This window comes from Cervus elaphus, chromosome 7 (genome assembly GCF_910594005.1).
Source record: "Cervus elaphus chromosome 7, mCerEla1.1, whole genome shotgun sequence".
Lineage (NCBI taxonomy): Eukaryota > Metazoa > Chordata > Mammalia > Artiodactyla > Cervidae > Cervus > Cervus elaphus.
Window position 1 is genome coordinate 6770548 of NC_057821.1, and position 20448 is coordinate 6790995.

The 20448-nt window shown below is 40.1% G+C and overlaps 1 protein-coding gene across 1 annotated transcript in view; it reads right to left on the reverse strand.

Annotated features, from left to right (window-relative positions):
- Positions 1–20167, reverse strand: part of HCRTR2 (hypocretin receptor 2) — a 130882-nt gene extending 110715 nt beyond the window's left edge. The window contains exon 1 of the mRNA XM_043908710.1: positions 19582–20167. Coding sequence (XP_043764645.1) covers positions 19582–19804 — 223 coding nt within the window. The 5' untranslated portion in view covers positions 19805–20167. The remainder of the gene's footprint in view (positions 1–19581) is intronic.
- Positions 20168–20448: the final 281 nt, after the last annotated feature.

Sequence of the window (20448 nt, forward strand, 5' to 3'; positions counted from 1 at the left end):
TGGGAAAGATTGAAGGCAGGAAGAGAAGGGGACAGCAGAGGATGAGATGGTTGGATGGCATCACTGACTCAATGGACATGGGTTTGACCAAGCTCTGGGAGTTGGTGATGGACAAGGAAGTCTGGTGTGCTGCAGTCCATGAGGTCACAAAGAGTCAGACACGACTAAGTGACTGAACCATTGAACTGTTCCGTATATTAGGATTAAGGACATTTCAGTGAAAATTGCATTTCTAAAATCTTAGTGTAGACAAGTCCTTGGAAGACAGTGTTAATTCCTTGTCTTAATCCTTATCCTTTCAGTGTTCCTATCCTTTCAATGTTATTTCCAAAAAGTTTTTGATGTTTTTAGAATGTCACATAACTCTAGTATCTATTCTGGGACCAATAACTCCTGACATTTATAGTTTAATAAATCAGCACCACACATCTAAATTAGAACCCAAACTTTGGGTGGTCAAACACCTTTTATCTTCATAGCAGCCATCCAATTCTTTCCATGACATAATTAACTATATTTATTATGCATGGCAATATATGTTTAATGGTTAATATACTAAAAGGAAGTAAATGTTGTTTTAATCCAAAAACAGTAACTCCATGTAGAAAATTTGAAACTAGAAAACATAGAAAAAACCTTTGCACTACTAATTCTACTTTGCTCCAGAATTTTTCTGTTGTTGCAATAGTAATTCTATGTGCAGTGAATTCTGCCTATCATGCCAGACTTCTGAAATGTCCTATTTATGTAAAGATGTATAACAATGAGCATGTGCTGGCTACTACAATAATAAATTGAGCCACTGCGCCCGCTGACACCTTGCTTAAAAATGTTATAACAAAGTATTACTTCAAAGTTATCACTGAGAGGAATTTGGGTACTCCTACACATTTAACCCTTCCTTTTCTTCCTCTAATCCCTCCTATCAGTCTTTTTGCCACATTTTGTTGTTGTTGTTATTTTTCTGCCTAATCTCATTTGAAAGTAGGTCCTTTTATCTTCTCTCCTCTGATAGATCTTTATTGACACAATCAAACTTGTGTCAAATGTAAAAGCACGGGGCTTTCATATTGGCCTCCAAAAATAGGAGGTCTCAAATAATGAGGCTCACCTTTACTTTTTTCTTTGACAGGAATTTCCAATTCAGTGTACTGAACTTCTATTCAAAATGGAGATTCTACAGTCAGCATCCCCCAAATTCTGACTCAGTGTGTCATACATGAGCACTAAAAAGGAAATTTTTACCACATTCCCCAGTTTTTTGTTTTTGTTTTTTAAAGTACTGTTCAAGGTGACCCTTTTCAAGATTCAAGGAAATAAAGCTGTAATAATTTCATGTAGGAAAAAAAAAGAGTAAAATAACCTGTAAAGAACTTTTTTAAAAAATTCACTGTGCATTTCCTTCTACAGTTTTTCATATCTCTGAAGAATATGTTAAAATGAGTTTGGTATGGACAAGTACAATCTTCTGTATTTAAGATGGATAACCAACAAGGATCTACTATATAGCACAATGGAACTCTGCTCGGTTTTACATGGCAGCCTGGATGAAAGGCAGTTTAGGGGAGGGTGGTATATGCACATGCATGACTGAGTCCCTTGGCTCTACACCTGAAGCTATTACAACACTGCTAATCAGATATATTGCAATGTAAAATAAAACAGAAAAGAAGACACAGCAACCCCTTTTATTAATTCTTATCTTTAACAGTTCTCTCAGTAAAATTTTCCTCATTTCTTTAAAAAAATATGAATATAAAGAGGATATTGGTTATAAAACCTCAGGGATTATTTTGCCTGGTTTGTCTTTTTGCTTAAACTCCCCACTATTCAAATGTTCACAATACACCTACAGATACTATCTCAAATTTAGACTGTCTGACATCAAAATTTTGACTCTTTCTCCTTCCCTACATCTAACTCACACATCCCCCAGGATTCTGAATCTCACCTGACACTACTCATCATCTACTTGGCATGAAAATGTCGACTCCCCACTCTATTTCACACCCACATGCAATCTATCAATAAATCCTATTGGTTCTACCATCAAATATGCCCTTAATATCATCATTAGAATATAAACTTTCTAAAAGAGTAAGTTTTGTCTAGTTTGTTGCTATAGACACACAATAAACATTGCTGAGCCAAAGAATTTAGTGTTGCAAAAAGGATCTTGCTATTTGATGTACCCATTAAGAAGTTTACATTCCCTTGAAAACTTTATTTCAGAAGTCTAATTCTCACATAAACTATATATGTTGCCTTCACTGTCACAAAGAGAAAAATGAAAATTCTTTCAGTGTAGCAAATTAATTGTGAGTGGTGTGTGGGTCATCCAGCACTACTTCCTGCTGGATAGGTTCACGTGCGTATTCCTCTAACAATGTGAACTCAACCTGCCTTGGGAAATTCACCATGATCCCTCTCCTCACTAAGCCTAGTTTTCTTTCTCTATGTCCTGCCTATGTTGAGAAAAAGACTAATAACACAATCATCCTACTTTCATTGGCCAAAATGTTCTATTAATCAGAAGATTATTTTCTGTTCCCATCAATTTTCCACAACTCTGAGTTGCTAATTTCTATTTACAGAATGTTTCATATTTGTTTCTTTTATTCACATTCAATTCCACTGCCCTGTTTTTATCTTCATAATCACTTTCCTGAAAAGTCTCAGTAGGCTTCCCAATGCCTGGTCTCATAATTTCAACGCATTCTTACCTTTGCCCCAGATTCATCTTTCCCTGAAAAGCTCCTATCTATCAGAACTCATTTTAAAATAAACTCAAGGGATGTCATTACTTTTAAAATCCAATCCACCATGGTATAAAAATACAGGGGAGAGTTCACAGATACCCACAAAATAAAGTAGATTATGAAAGCAATGCAAAGCATCAAAAATATTGCTTAAGCTTTCTACTCTTTTAAATTAAAATTAAAAAAAATCATGGAAGCCTGTTTTTTACTGAAATTCCCTGAATGATATTTTCAGTATGTAAAAGGCACTTAGTCATGTCCAACTCTTTGCAACCCCATGGACTATAATTCTCCAGGCCAGAATATTGGAGTGGGTAGCCATTCCCTTCTCCAGGGGATCTTCCCAACCCAGGGATCGAACTGGAGTCTCCTGAACTGCAGGAGGATTCTTTACCAGCTGAGCCACCAGGGCAGCCCATTTTCAGCATAGTTTTACGATTATGTGCATATATAAAACTTCATCAACTTAGATGTAATTTCTTTTCATTTTTTGGAACTTTTCAAAATTATACTCACATGTCAGCAAAGCCTCAAATGCCACCTCCTCGGGGAAAGGGCCCTTCCAACCCACCCCCACTCCCTCGACACATACACACTAGTTGCTTAGTCATGTCTGCCACTTTGTGACCCCATGGACTGTAGCCCACCAGGCTCCTCTGTCCATAGGATTCTCCAGGCAAGAATACTGGAGTGAGTTGTCCTTCCCTTCTCCAGAATCAAAATTGGGTCTCCTGCAAGGCAGGCAGATTCTTTACCATCTGAACCACCAGGGAAGCCCCATTTCCTACTCCAAATCAGATCTAACAGTCATGTTCCTATGGTCTAGTACTTGGCGTGTGTTTCTCCAACAACCCTCATACCGCACTCTTTTTGACATGTCAGTCTCTCCTCCAAGATTAGAAATTCCTTGTAGGTAAGGACCATGCCTCCTTCACTCTGTATTTCCTCCACAGAATGTAATAGAACAGATTACACGTTGTGGGTGCTCAATAAGTATTTGCTGAATGAAATAAGAAAAGGAAATAGCTCCAAATTAGATAAGCCCTAGAAAACCAGTATGTTGGTTCAGACTGCTTTATTTTTTGTGTACCTTTTGCTGCTATAGTTGGACTAAGCTCTCTGCTTCTATATGTTGCCTTTACCTCCATTTGGATGAAAAATAGATTTGCATGACTTCAAGATTCTGTAAATATTGTCACTGCTGCTAATGGTGACTTGGTTCTCAGAGAAGTCTTATGAACTTCCACTTACTAGAAAGGAAAGTCTGTATCTAGCTTGACTCTGGCTCTCAATCCTCTCACCTCTATGTCCAGGTAGCTTAGGATGAGTTTTAGATCACTGAGGCAGTATTGAGGAGTCATTGAAACTCAAGTCCATTTCAGCTGAATTTCCAAAAAAAAAAAAAAAACTGAGCGTTTGTGTTCTCCTTTAATTGCACACATATTTTTCAACTTGCTATACATACTAGCATGGAGGCCCTAGCAAAAGGAAAAAGGAAGTGCAGGGCAGAGTGTTATCTTAATTTACTGCTCAGGAATAGAAAGGCCAAGATACTATGTAAATTTATTCAAACACCTAACAAACTAACACAGTCTATTCAAGCACCTAACATGCAACTGTCATGTAATACAAAACTCCACTTCCTGGGAAAAAGAGTGAATAATCGTCCTATCACACTTGTTAGTAGTAACTCAGACAGCAGATGAGAAATACTCTTGTAGAAGAGCTGGTTAATAAGGGCAATACAACAACTCCTAAAAGCCTAACATGTAAATTCTGTTATAATTCACTTGATTCACAGTAATGAGAAATATTGATAATATTGTTTGTGTTGGTCATAAGTCTGCTAGAATTAACAATGTCTCCCATCTCTGGGCAAGACTGTGCTTTGGTTTTCAAAAATGTTTAATTTGATGGATATTTCAGGAAATTGAGGATCAGAATTAGTCAATAGGCTTATTACTTCTCTTGTTCCACACTAAAAGAATGTGGAACTCTCCAATTATTACCAAGATTACTCCTGAGCTCCACCTGAAATTATGATTTTTTTTTGGATTGTCTGCAGTCTATTGCCACTAGCAATGGGGGAAAATGACAAAGGATTCCTAGAGCTGAGGCTCTGCAGGCATTCCTGAATCATCTTGGGCTCATATAGGAATATGTTTAGCCCTTTTATTCTTACAGAAAGTATGAGGCCGTGATAACATTCAGTCTTAGCTCTCTTATCCCATCTGGGACACAAATGGTCACATATTTCCTTAGGCTTCTATAAAAACATTAAAAAAAAAATCTAAGAATCACTTTGAAACAAAGTGAACTTTTAACTACGGATTTCATGCATTATATGTTCTCCTCAGTAATTGCAGGAATACAGCATGTTATTTGAAGGCATATTTCTTGAATATGCTTGTAAATCTCATTTGCTCCTCAAGAGGAGAGCAAAATAAACTTCCTGGTATTGTCAATGGAATTAGAGTGATGGAGAGAGATTTTACAAATGGTCTCCCCTAATCATTAGGAATTATATAATATTTATTTTAATGTGTGTGTTCTCAAGATATTGAACAAAATTATCCCAAACAAGAGTCAAATGATTGAGGTTTGATTTTGAAATTGTATATAGAAGAAACTTAAAACCTGCAATTCCTAATTTTAAAAGTGTGCTTTTACCTAAAGTATTTCTCTTGGTGGAAATCTAATACTTTAATTCATTGCTGTGTGCTGGGTACTGTTCTAGATACTGATGATGCACCTGCAAAAATGAGAAATAAAGGACCTGCTCTCTTGGAACTCATATGTTACTTATAGGACACGGCAATAAAATGAACAAACGAACAATATCATTCTAATAGTACTAAGCTCTTTTAAATGCTTTTTCCTTTAACTTTAAGGTCTGCCTCTTCTATCACAAATTGTTTTATTTTATCATCATCATCATTATTTTTATTCATGCCATGAAGCTTCTGGGATCTTAGTTCCCTGAACAGGGATTGAACCCAGGCGCTCGGCAGTGAAAGCACACGGTCCTAACCACTGTACAACCAGAAAATTTCCTAGTAGTAAGTTCTATGACAAAAACAAAATGAGATGCTAACATTGTGGGTAGAGATGCAAAACAAAGTGCCTCCTTAGAGACCATCACTTAAGATGTAACAATGTGAGTTGGGCAGGAACCAACCAGGAGCGAACCAGAGGGGTTAGAAACTGTGAAGACCCTAAAACAGGAATATATTGAGTCTGTTCAAAGAATATAAATTTTGCTAAAATGATCAATCACCTAAGGGGTGCTCCTTCTTACATGAATGTAATCAAGACATCTTTACCTCTAGTGTATTTATTTTTTAACTTCCCTAAAGTCCAATTCACTCACTCAGAGGATAGTTGAGAATATCTCTTGACTTTGGGAAAGTCAAGGCTTTATGTCCAGATTTGGACATTTTAAAAGTTTGGAAGGTAGCTTCTTAATCTTGTGTGAAAAAACAGGGTACATTAAAATCATATTATTCATGTAATACAATCCCCAAAATGTGTGTGTGTGCATGTGTGTGAGTGTGCTCATGTTTTTGTTTATGTGTTTTAAACTCCTTAAATTCTTATTATTTTCCCCTTTTCCACTGAGATAGCTGGGTCTCCTGTCAGTGACCAGTTGCAGTCAGTGATCATGTCTGGGGAAGAAACCACATAAATTTGTAAACTAGGATAATCTTACTGACTTTCAGGAATCTATGAGTCACCATCACCATCTCTGATGATTTCAAAGAATAAGGCTTTCCAGACTTCCTATGGCTGAAATATAATATAAATCAAGCCCAAGCACATAAACGTCCCAACAATTATGAAGTATTTTTCCTACACCAGCTGGTGAGATGTTTTAATGAATTTGTTTTTCAGCTTTCTAAACTTGAGAAACTTTTGTATTAAGTATTCTGATTGGAGAGATTTTAGCTATTTTTTTAAGTTTTAGCTATTTTTTACAATGAAATGTTGACTCAGTTTCACCCAATGACAAAATGGTTAATAAGCATTAACCACACCTCTCTACTTCTGTGAGAAAGATGAGCTCAATCTGCACATTTGAAGGAAGATAAGTTGCCTTCAAAATGGTATTTATAAACAATATGGTTCTCTAGCAAAGTGGATGACTCATCAAATTCATTCTGAATTTATAAAATAAATTACTATAGATAGTGGTTTTGTGACTCCAATTCTGACAGTATAATAATAAGATAAAGGCTCCACATGTGCCTCATAAATTCATCTTAAATTCACTGAGTAGGAATAAAAATTCCCTGAAAATCTACAGGTTTTCATCTGTGCTGTATTTCCCTTGTAAGTTAGGAACAGCAAAAACAGTCTTCATAGTGACTACAGTGAACCGTGAACTTCCAGATGTTCAAGCTGGTTTTAGAAAAGGCAGAGGAACCAGAGATCAAATTGCCAACATCTGTTGGATCATCGAAAAAGCAATTGAGTTCCAGAAAAACATCTATTTCTGCTTTATCAGCTATGCCAAAGCCTTTGACTGTGTGGATCACAATAAACTGTGGAAAATTCTCAAAGAGATGGGAATACCAGACCACCTCACCCACCTCTTGAGAAACCTATATGCAGGTCAGGAAGCAACAGTTAGAACTGGACATGGAACAACAGACTGGTTCATAGGAAAAGGAGTACATCAAGGCTATATATTGTCACCCTGCTTATTTAACTTATATGCAGAGTACATCATGAGGAACACTGGGCTGGAAGAAGCACAAGCTGTAATCAAGATTGCCGGGAGAAATATCAATAACCTCAGATAAGCAGATGACACCACCCTTATGGCAGAAAGTGAAGAGGAACTAAAAAGCCTGTTGATGAAAGTGAAAGAGGAGAGTGAAAAGTTGGCTTAAAGCTCAACATTCATAAAACTAAGATCATGGCATCTGGTCGCATCACCTCATGGCAAATAGATGGGGAAACAGTGGAAGCAGTGTCAGACTTTATTTTGGGGGGCTCCAAAATCACTGCAGATGGTGACTGCAGTCATGAAATTAAAAGACGCTTACTCCTTGGAAAGAAAGTTATGACCAACCTAGACAGCATATTAAAAAGCAGAAACATTACTTTGCCAACAAAGGTCTGTCTAGTCAAGGCTATGGTTTTTCCAGTAGTCATATATGGATGTGAGAGTTGGACTGTGAAGAAAGCTGAGCGCTGAAAAATTGATGCTTTTGAACTGTGGTGTTGGGGAAGACTCTTGAGAGTCCCTTGGACTGCAAGGAGATCCAACCAGTCCATCCTAAAGGAGATCAGTCCTGGGTGTTCATTGGAAGGACTGATGCTGAAGCTGAAACTCCAATACTTTGGCCACCTCATATGAAGAGCTGACTCATTGGGAAAGACCCTGATGCTGGGAGGGATTGGGGGCAGGAGGAGAAGGGGACGACAGAGGATGAGATGGCTGGATGGCATCACCAACTCGATGCACATGAGTTTGAGTAAACTCCGGGAGTTGGTGTTGGACAGGGAGGCCTGGCTTGCTGCGATTCATGGGGTCACAAAGAGTCAGACATGACTGAGCGACTGAACTGACAGTTTTAGAAATTTTGAAGTGTTACCATTTCAACACATAAAGACGTGTTTCCTGTAATTCCCTACAGGCTGACCTAGTGTCAATGTATTATCTTCATTGTTTATTGGAATGATTAAAATGCCATTTAAGGTAAAATTTCAAATGAGCATATTTAGAAAGTTGCAAGTAAACTGGAGTAAAAAATTGGGAATTTAGTTGGAAAATAAGAAAATTTTTCATTAGATCTCAAATTTGTCATCTTTTGAGTTTTAGTGTGAGGTGAAAAAATGATCTAAACTTTAAAGTGATGGATGGCTGGGTGCATGGTGACCCATTGAAACCTCCAAAGTAGGTTAATATGAAAATAATTTTAGTGAAAAGCTGTATAAAATATTGAAAAATATTAATAGAACTATGACACAGGAGACTGACATGTCGATCTTTCAGGAAAGAAATATGAAAAAATATTTTAAAGAGAAATTTCTTCTCAAATTTAAATGTTCTGCAAAGCAAACACAGTAACATTATTTCCTATAGCTCAATCTTCGTCTTTTCCCTTCTTTTCTTTACCCCTTTCTTCATTTTCTCACCTTCTCCTTTTCTCTCTTAGGGAGTATATGGAAAGCCACTTAGAAGAATTTTGATTATGTTCAATTATCAGTTTTTTAATTAAAGTAGGCTTGATTAAAGTGAAAAGTGAAAGTGAAGTCAAGTCCAACTCTTTGCGACCCCATGGACTATAGCCTCCTAGGCTCCTCGGTCCATGGGATTTTCCAGGCAAGGGTACTGGAGTGGGCTGCCATTTCCTTCTCCAGGGGATCTTCCCAACACAGGGATCGAACCAGGGTCTCCCACGTTGCAGGGAGACGCTTTACCATCTGAGCCACCAGGGAAGCCAGGCTTGATTAAGAGAGCCCCAGACAAGACACAGGGGGCTCCATAGTAAAGAATCCACCTGCAATGCAGGAGATGTGGGTTCGATCCCTGGGTCGGGGAAACTCCTAGGGAAGGAAATGGCAACCCACTCCAGTATTCTTGCCTGGGTAATCCTATCGACAGAGAAACCTGGTGGGCTACAGTCCATGGGGTCACAAAGAGTCAGACACAACTGGGCGACTGAGCACATATGCATGTAAACAGGACAGACTCCAGTGTGAAAACCTTCCGGAGTCTCTCAGTGACAGCACCCTCCTTAAAGTCTTTGAAGGGCCCCCGATAAGCTGCAGTCTCAGAGAAGGTAAGACCTACTGCACTGCGTAACCCAGCCCTTATCTACCACCCCAGTTCCTTCCTTAGCCTCTCCTCATCTGCACTTACCCAGTCGCTTAACATTCTCTGCATGCTTATGCTATTTCACGCCTCTCTGATTTTGCTGTTTCCTCTGCCTAGAACACCTTGCTCAATTTTCTTCACCTGTTTGACGTGAATTCCTGCATTAAAACTCAGCGTAAGAGTCATCTTCTCCTGGACCTCTCTCTAATCCCCTAAATGGAACTAGGTGTCCTTTTTATGTGCTTTGACAACATGCTGTAACTCATCTGTCACTTGACACCTTATATTCAGATTATTTGTGAATGTATTTGTCTCTTCATCTAGTGTGTAGGTTCCTTGATTTCTACTATCTTTGGACCCTGAATTCTTGTTACAGTAATTGGCACAAAGTCTCCCAATACTATATGTTACTTCTATTGGCAGAGACCCAAAATGTGGAGAGGAAGTATCTACCAGCTTATCTTAGCCTTATGCCATCATGTACTCGATTCCTCTAAATTCTTTTGCTCTAAAACTATGCAAGTTAAAATAATTTTAACTACTTTGTCTGGTTCCTGTGACAGAGACTGTTAAATGTTTCAGCAGCACTTGTAGTTAGGTTGATACAATGGGACTGGATTTGGCCAGAGGGTTAGGAGCTTGAGGGACACGTATTGCTTTTTAGCAACAATAGTTAAGAACCACTGTGCATTTTCCAGCTCACTCTTCTCCAATCATGAAAACATAGAGGCTGTAAAACAACTTAACCCCAGATTAAAAAAAAAAAAAAACTTAAAATAACAAACATTATCTCACAGCTTCTACAAGGTCAGGAATCTGCGAGAAGCTTAGCTAGATACTGTCTCAGAATCTGTCATTAAGTCAAGCTGGTGAGGGCAGGGGAGGATGCTGTTGACATCATATCAAGGTTCAATCTGGCTGTAGGATTCACTCTTAAGATCATGCATGTGGTTGTTGTTAGCAGACCATATTTCCTTTACGGCTGTTGGCTGGATATTTCAGTTTCTTAACACATGAGTTTCAACAAAGCAGCTTACTTTATCCAGAGCAAGAAATCCAAGAGCAAGAAAGTGAAAACTCAAGATGAAGCTATGATCTTTTATAATGTAATCTTGAAGGTGACATACTGTCTCTTCTGCTGTATTCCAAGAAGGCAGTATAAGGATACTCTCATTGTCTGATCTTCAGCTATCATGTCTTTGGCACCTGGTTTTATCAACATTCTGAGTTCAGACACAAATTAACCATATTGACAAAACCGGCATATATGTAAGTGTGTACACTGCTGGTCACCCAGATCACTGCTGGCACGATATGAAAAGGTACAACACAGGGTGTGAATACTGGTCAGAGGGGAGATATTGGGACCCCCTCCTGGAGGTTAGTTTCACAGAGGCTGTAAGCTGAGGCGGTCCATGAACAGAGAGAACATCTGGACCTTAAGTCACTGGATACGAGGGACTCTCCAAGCCACATTAGATGTCAAACAGATAAGAAATGATCTTCTGTGATGCTAAACCAATAAGAATTTAGGGTTCATTTGCTAGTACGGCACAGCCTACTTTTTCAAGCTAATAAAGCTCTTCATATAGTTATGTCTACAGAAAGAGATCATGATGATTGAAAGAGCTTCAAGTATTATGATTTGTAAGATTAACTTCTTATTTTCAATTAAGACGTTGGATTCATTTACTTATGCATGTGCAAATTTTGTAAGTCTGGTTAATTTGTGTCTGAACTCAGAATGTTGACAAAGCCAGGTGCCAAAGACATCATAGCTGAAGATCAGACAATGGGAGTTAGTATCTTTATTCCAGCTTCTTGGGATACAGGAAGCTGGCAAGCTTTTTCCAAGCTCACACAGAATTACCTGGAGGTTTCCATGTATTCAAACTTTTAAAATGAATTCAAATCATTTCAGGGACCTAAAATTTTCATTAAATAAGACCTACCTCATTAGATTGTTCTGAAGAATAAGTGAAGCAATGTATGTAACATTGTATTCTGAGGAGTAAAATAATATATAAATGTCAAGCATCATTCATATGTATGTGATATTGAGAGCAAATTACTGTAAAAGACTCAATGTAATAATCCAAAATTATTTTCAAGAATAAAGTACTTATTCATTCTGAATAGTTTTGGTGTTTGTTTCTAAGGAAACAGTTCCAATGACAAAGGAATTTCATGCTATTTAAATATATATCCAAACCACTTACTTGGTTAAGAGATGATCTCTCATCAGGAACAAAGATGAAATGAATAAATTCAGTCCTGAGTCAGATATCTAAATGACTGGGCGTATGTGTCATGCATTTCATACAATAGCCTCTCAAAGTGGTCCACTGTCAGCATCTAAGGGTCATTTCACGTGTGATGTTACAGGTAAGGCCTCTTTGGACATGTGCAACACCATTGTGCTCTAGGAACACTATTGTGTGACATAAATGTTGACCTATTCAGTCAAATCAATAAAAAGTTATGATTTTGAAATGATTCCATAAGAATATGATTTTTTATGAACAGAAAAATAAATTTTGTGAGTAGGTTTGAAAAAGGAGAAAAAGAAAAGACCAAAAAGACCTTTGGATTATCTGAGATAGTAAATGTTTAGGTCCTTGGTCTTAAATGGTGTCTAAAGACAGCACCTTCAGTAACAAAACAATCCTTGGTCACAATTATCTAATATTTATCCAATGAGTCAGCCCCCCGAACAGACAAAAGCATTTTTGGCAGCACCTATTTTACCTTGAAATTTTCTCTTGCAAAGTAACCCTAGCCTGACCTTGGTTAGCTTATCAAATGAGCTCATCCTCCGGCCTGAAGGACTGTGGTCTAGCGGAGGAACAGCGTGGCAACCGGCCAGCACAGCTCTATAAATCGTCTGGAGGGCACCCACCTCAGGAGCATTCTCATTCTCTATTTTCTTTTCTTTGTCTTGGTCAGGATTGGAAATATGGGACAAAGGCAGGAGGATATAATGTAACATGGGTGGGCCATGGAGTCCGATCAATCCATATGGGAAATCTAGTGCTGATGCTTATTGTCTGGCTAAACTTTGGTACAAGGAAAATACCTTTCTTAATTTCATATTTCTTATTTGTAAATCAAAGCTATTCACCTCCTTGCTACAAGTTTGTCATGAAGCATCAAGGAAATACATATATTCATGGTGGAACCTAGCTTCCAGGACCTGGTATTTTCAATAAATATTCTTTATTTTCCTTTGCAATGAGAAGAGGAGTTGGAGATAAATAAATGCCCTTCAGTTTGGATGGATCTGTACATGGGCTTCTCTGGTGACTCAGCGGTAAAGAATCCACCTGCAATGCAGGAGACGGGGGTTCAGTCCCTGGGTCAGGAGGATCTCCTAGAGACGGAAATGGCAACCCACTCCAATATTCTTGCCTGGGAAATCCCATAAACAGAGGAGCCTGGTGGGCTATAGTCCATGGGGTTGTAAAAAGAGTAGAGAGGACTGAGTGACTAAACAACAACAGAGTCTGACATCCAGAGTGAATTAAGTCAGAAAGAGATAAATCTCATATATTATCGCATATGTATGACATCTAGAGAGATGATACAGATGATCCTCTTTTCACGGCAGGAATAGAGACACGAAGAGAATGGACATGAGGACATCAGGGGGAGATGAATTGCGAGAGTAGCACTGACATATATATATACTATCATATATATAATAGATCATGGAAACCTGCTATAAAGCACAGGGACCTCATCTTGGCACTCTGTGATGACCTACAGGTGTGGGATGGGGGTGGTTGTGGAAGATTCAAGAGGGAAGGAATATATATATATATATATATATATATATATATATATAACTGTTTCACTATATTGTACAGCAGAAATGATACAACATTGTAATTATCCTTCAATTTAAAAAAAAGATAAAACAAATTTTTTTTAATACCCTTCATTTCACCCATCACATGTCATTGATTGGACCTCATCAGTGAGCCAACAGAGCCGTTATTATTCAACAGAGCCAGCATCCCTAAGGTTGGAAGGTATGTCAGAATTCTAGAAGAAGAAGGATGAAAAGATTATCTCTCACAAGGAAATAACACCACTGGTGGGTATTCCTGAAATCTGAGGAGCTGAGTAAGATTCAGGAACTTAGGAATGCTAACATAACTGCAGTACAGAAGGATTTGCAAGCATGCTCTAAAATATGAAATAATAAAAACCCTCATAAACATAAAAAGTACATGTATGCCCTAACAAAATCAAGAAAAAAATTGTAAAAGTTGATGTGTTTGTATTTGAGTGTTAGATTCAGCCTCTTTTATAAGTTGGTATTATTTTCATTTATTTCACTTTACTCATCATGTTTTTTTCAAATACAGAAAGAACCCATTCCATTTCAATTATCAGTAGCACATGTTATCTCATTACTGTCTGCCCATGATAAATGCTGCTGTTATCTATGAGACAGTCATTTAAACAGTTATCACTGAGATTCTGTTCAAGTCAAAAACATGATTTATTTTACCCGGTAACATTAAATGGCTATGATATTAAGAAAAATGTGAAGGTATCAGTTTAACTCTTCTTCAGGTAAGCATGCTTTGCATTCTGTAACTAAAGTCAAGTTTAAAGATTAGTGGCTAATCTTACCTTTTTTTTTTTTTTTAATTTTTTTTTTTTTTTAATCTTACCTTTTATGGTCACTATTCATGACTTCTGTTGGGTCTCAGCAGAGATGTGTAATGTATTATCTCTAACCTCTTTCTGCTTCCTGTGTAAGAAAAGATGGGTTCTAAAAGACCCACAGAGCTGAGATGCGCTTTAGGATAAGCAGAAAAGAAAGGTCTTAGACTTAGGAACAACAGAAACTTGCAACTTTGAAACTTTGCCATTGCCATGTCTAGGGCATACCGTTAGCAGCTCTGTAAGAAGCAATCCTATTACATGTATTCTTTCCATTCCACCTACCCAGTTTAGTTTAACTCTTATTGGATACATTTCTTAATGGGCAGTGTGCTTTAAGTCAACATATTATGTGTGTGTATGCTATTTAAAACATCAATATAGATAGACCAGCCAACTAATACTTCAAAAACTCTGAGTGAATGGAACCTAATGCATACAAATGTAAACCAAGAGAAACTTACTGTGATGGTTAGGAATGACTTTCACACAGAAGTGGGAAGTCAGTGTTAAACAGTATGATGCAATAAACATCTGATGGAGGAGGGTGGGTGGGTGGGTGGGGCAGGGTGGGTATGCCAATGCCATGTTACTAACAGCTTCTAGGAAAACCCTCAACTGAGGAAAACACCAGCATAGAGGCCATGAAGACTTGGCAAAACTACAGACTGGTCATGGAGGCAGGGGATGACTACTAACCACACCAGGGAAAGAGTTCTAGTAAGAATGAAGGGATAGAAATTGGCATTTAGTGTATACTGTGTCCAGAAAAAAGTATATATGTGCAATCCTCTATATATCTATATATAGGATATTCATATATCCTCACAGGATTTCTGTAAGGCAGGAATTATTTTTTATTTTGCTTTTATTTTTATAAGCATAGTTTATTCAAATATAATTGATTTACAATGCTGTGTTAATTTCTGCTATACAGAAAGTGATTAAGTTTTACGTATCAATACATTGTTTTTCATAAGCTTTTCCATTATAGTTTAATCATAGGATACAGTAGCACTTTGTTGTTTATCCATCTATATACAATAGTTTGCATCCGCTAAACCCAAACTCCTAGTCCATCCCTCCCTCAAACCCTCTCCCTCTTGGCAACCATAAGTCTGCTCTCTATGTCTGAGTCAAGTCAGTAATTATAAACCATAATTTTCCATTGGATAAAACAGACTTGGAGAGTTTGACAGTTTCGCTAATGGCCACACAAGAAGTGAGATGCACAGCTGGACTGATGTCATTTATTGAATGTTCTCCTCATTTTTTATATGAAGATGACAACAGGGAAGACAAAAGCACTTCAGGTGGAAATCATATATTTGAGTGCAGATGTAATAGAAGCAGAGAATTACTCATTTCCTTCAGATATTTAAAACCAGAACTGACTGGAACCCATCTCTCCATCCAGTTTCTATTCAAGGAGTAGTAGGAATGATATAAAAATATATATATATATTCTCTTGAGTGTTCCCAAGTGCCTTCTCCCCACAAACACAGGAATTTTAAAAACAAAGCATTGCTATATGACCGATGTTGAAGCTAAAGCTCCAACACTTTGGCCACCTGATGTGAAGAGCCAACACAGTGGAAAAGACCCTGATGCTGGGAAAGATTGAAGGCAGGAGGAGAAGGGGACGACAGAAGATGAGATGGTTGGATGGCATCACCGACTCAGTGGACATGAGCTTGAGCAAACTCTGGGAGATGGTGAAAGACAGGGAATCCTGGTGTGCTGCAGTCCACGGGGTCGCAAAGAGCCAGACAGGACTGAGCGACTGAACAACAACAAGCATTGCTCAAGATGTACTGGTCAAATAATTGAATGCAGCTACTTGGCTAAAGTACAAGATATATTTAGGAATAGGTTATATGTGACATAATTTTGAAGATAGTGGAAAAACACTACCTCCAAAAAGAAACTAAGAATCACCTTCCTTTCTAAGACTTATAATTCTATAATTAGACATGTGTATGTTTTTACTGGGCTTCCCAGGTGCTGCTAGTCGTAAAGAACCTGCATGCCTAGGTTGGAGACTCAAAAGACGTGGGTATGATCCCTGGGTTGGGAAGATCGCTTGGAGGAGGGCATGGCAACCCACCCTAGTATTCTCGCCTGGAGAATCTCATGGACAGAGGAGCCTGATGGGCTACGGTTCATAGGGTGCAAAGAGTTGGACACGACTGACGTGACTTTGCGCACACACACACACACAAACACACACACACACGTTTTTATTAGCATGTGTATAAACATGAAATTGCATGTAGACTAATTTTTTGCCTTATTTTGAATGACTTTTGTCAACATTTTTTCTAAGAAACTGCTTATTATCTTGGGAAAGAAGCTTCTGATGATGGAGAGGATATATAATGAGAGAGGTACCATGGAGAGCAGAAAAATAGGTGGTATGATACTGATGTTGTTGTTCCGGTCACAAAAGGACACTGCGGGAGTAATGACTTCTAACTGATTACATTCTCTTTGTAAGTTCAACAAGGTTGAGGTTTTCCAAGTAGTCAGTTACACGAAAGTACAAGTGGTAAGTGGACCTGAAGGGTCAGGGATTACATCTGCTGCCTGGACTGTGGTATTTCACCTTCATACTTAATGTTGCCTCTTTATCTTGAATGAATAATGTGACTTCTTGTCCTGCCAGTCTCTGCATAAAATGACACACGATGGGGTGGAGGGGCAATCTAATCTGTTTTGCAAATTTGACACAGACTTCCAAGAGCAGGAAGCTGTCTGTGAGTAATGATGCTTCTCATTTGCTTAAATGTCAAACTTCAACCTCATCAACTTTCAGGGGATATGTCAGTAAAGAACATGGGTTTCAGTTCAGCCAGAGAAGATTTCAGTGCCATCCAGTCCTGAAGAAAACAGCTGTCAGTTTTTTGAAAACAGAATGCTTTTTGTATGCTTTTTTTGTTTGTTTATTTGTTTCAAGCTGAATAAAATTGGCTGTTTCGGCACTTAGGGTTGTGGACAGTGCTCTCCCCCTTGGTGTTACCAAACAAGCAGCCTACTGTAGAGGTGTTTCCTTATTGAGAATAAAACACTCCTCAGACTAGCCAACACACACCTCTAAACTATGCAGTTAGGATAGGAAGATAATGCATCACAGGTCTGTGCAAGCTAGAGTAACATAATAGCAAAAAGGAGCAAATTTTAGCACAGAGGTTAAGCCTGAAAGAAAAATAGTTGTGATTTGTAGCCATTCTGTAAAACGTCAAAATTGTACTGCAATGCAATAAAGTTCCTCTCCCGGTGGGTTTCTGTTGGAGAGAATGACAGAACAATTAACCCTTCATGGTAATTTATTAATGCTGGACCTAGATGCAGAGAACAGGGAATGCATTCAATAGGCTTGCAGACACCAGGGGCAAAGAGTTCATTCTCTACACGCTTTCTAAATCTACAGTGCAATAACAGTGGTGAATTCTGGACCGAGGTCAGAAGAAATGGACCCAAATCTGAATCAAGTTCCTTAAAAACTCATTTCATTTCTCTAATTCTTGCTTCTTCTGTCAAATGTAGGTTACTTTTAGGTTTAAATGAGAGCATATGTGAAGGTGTCCGGCACACAGTAGGTACTCAACAGATGTTCAATTTTGATTATTCACTTATCATTAAGTATTAGCATAATGCAGTAAAATGTTGCTCTGCTAGTAGCCACATATCCTAATTGTTGTAGTTTTAAGCATAGACAATAAGGGAAACAAGAAAAGCATAGCATTATGATTAACAGATTGATCCTTACAACAGATAGCCCTAATAATGTGTATTTCCACCTCCATCCACCTAACTTGCACACTCAAAAGATTTCCTTTATGATTGCCTTTAAAAATGGCAGCAAAATTAAAACAGGCTGAAAGAACATGTAGGTAGGGCCAACTAAAGTTTTCAGAGGGTTCTTATATTTCTTATCAAATAATAATCCACCTGCTCTGAGGAATGCCATTCAGTCACCTATCAGCTACTCTGCCCCTGAATAGGTGAGGGACGACAGTGGATGCTTCTTACCAGTCTGACACCCTTGGGGAGGGAAGGTTAAAACCAAGCTGGTGCTGAGGGCTGAGTAAGTCTCTTATCAGCCTCCACTGCAGTTACAAAGTCTGCGTTTTGGACTTCAGTGCCTCCCAGCCTATTCCACCTCACTCACCCTCTCCGCCTTTTTGTAATCAAGAGCATCTTCTCCTAGCCTGGCTTCTCTCTTGTCATTTTCCACAGAGATTCCCTCCACACTGCCCTCTGCACTTAAACGCCTCCCACTCTCTCTCCATTCATCAAGGTAGACGCTCCTTCCATTCACAATTCATGTGCAGTCCACCCTCCCTCCCAAAGCTGCTTTTTTTTTTTTTAAAAAGTCGGTTTCCAGCTGCCCTAATAAACTCCATCACCACGGCCACCATCTCGCCACTGCACTCCCCGCCAACCCTCAGAAATTGTGCAGAGGTGTAAAGTGGGCGAAGAAATGTCTGTTTACATACAAACCTAGACAGAGAGGAACAGTGAGGACCTAGCACTTAGCGTGGTCTCAGCTTTGGGAGGGGGCGGGCGGGTGGAAAAATCAGTAGCAAATATTTCCCGAGCCTGGAAACGGAGCATGCTCTGGAAAATACATGCGTACCGTAGATAAATAAATGAATGAATGGGGTAGATGGATGGATGAATGATCCTGATCGCCCTGGTACTTTTCTCAGAGGCCCCTCCTCTCTCCTGCTCGCTCCCAGCGGCACGGGTCCCTTTTAATTCAGCTTCTGTGCATGAGCACACCTCCCTGCTTTGCCTCCGTCCCCACTCCCTGCCCTTTCGTTACCACCTTTAGACCGAGCCTCAACCCTCTCTCTCGCCAAAGGACACTGTACCGGGCTCGCAAATCTTTTATGACTCCCCCAGCCCAGGAGAGCTTGTCCCTTAGGGACACAGCTTCGCATCCTACCAGACTGACCTCCCCCCCAGGAACCCCCAAACACCTGGCCACGGCCACGTGACGCAAAATGAGGACTGATTGCTCCCACACTCCGGCACATCCACCTGGACAGCCCTGCCCCTCTTCTGGCGCTGGGAACCCAGGTGATCGCAAAGGCAGCGCGGCTCCCCGCGCCTCCCTGCAGAAATAAAGGATCACCATTCCAGGGCTCGGTTCTGGTTCCTAAAACCCCAAAACTTCTGTTGAATAATAATAATAATAACCCCACCCCAAGAGCAGCGACCTCTTTGTGTGCATCCCTGGGGGGAGGAGGGGTATTGACAGCCCCGGGCACTTGGACGTGGCGGCCCCCACGGGGGCTGCCCGGGGCGACACTCACCCAGGACGTTCCCAATAAGCGCCACCACGAACACGATGATGTAGCCGGCGATCAGGACCCACTCGTATTCTTTGGGGTGGAGGTACTCCCTCCACAGGTACCGCAGGAATTCCTCGTCGTCATAGTCGGTGGGGTTTAAAAAGGGCTCTTGAGTTTCGTTCAGCTCCGGAGCAGATGACCAGTTGCGACAAGGTGGGGAGTCCTCCAGTTTGGTGCCGGACATCCCTGGCTCCAGCCCGGGTCCACTCAGTGCTGCAAGCGGCTCGGCCCCTGCCCCATGGGCGCCGCGCTCTGAGGCGGGAGGAGGCGCGGACCGGCTACCAGGGGATCCGGAGCAGAAAATGACGTGAAAAGTTACGGAGCCAATGCCTCGGAGGCTCGCGCCCACCGGGCACCCCGTGCGGCGGCGCTGGGGCTGTCTTTGCAGGAGATGCTGCACCAGGAGGCAGCGAGGCTGAGCATCCAGGGACCAGCCCGAGGCTGCAGCAGGGACACCGGGAGGGGACGCTCCCTGGGCTCCTGCTCAATGACTCCTGGTTCCAGCGCGGAGTCCGCAGCCCACAGCCTCCTCCCACGCCCGGGGGAGCTAGGACTAAAGTAGGGAAAAAAAAAAAAATTGAAAATGATGTCAACCTGTGTCTCCGTGGGTTCCATCTCCCTCTTTTCTACTTTCCCCACCAACCACCCCCCCACCCCCGCCCCCCGCCCTGCATGTCTCAAGTGTAATCTCTGGACATGAAGCCTGGCAACAGAGGGTTAACATAGGATGTGCCTATGTTTTTGTCTGGGACATTTAAATAGAAAGGGATGAGGGGCAGTCACTGTGTTGCTCAAGTTGGGGGATGCAAAAGTCATTTCGGGCAACAT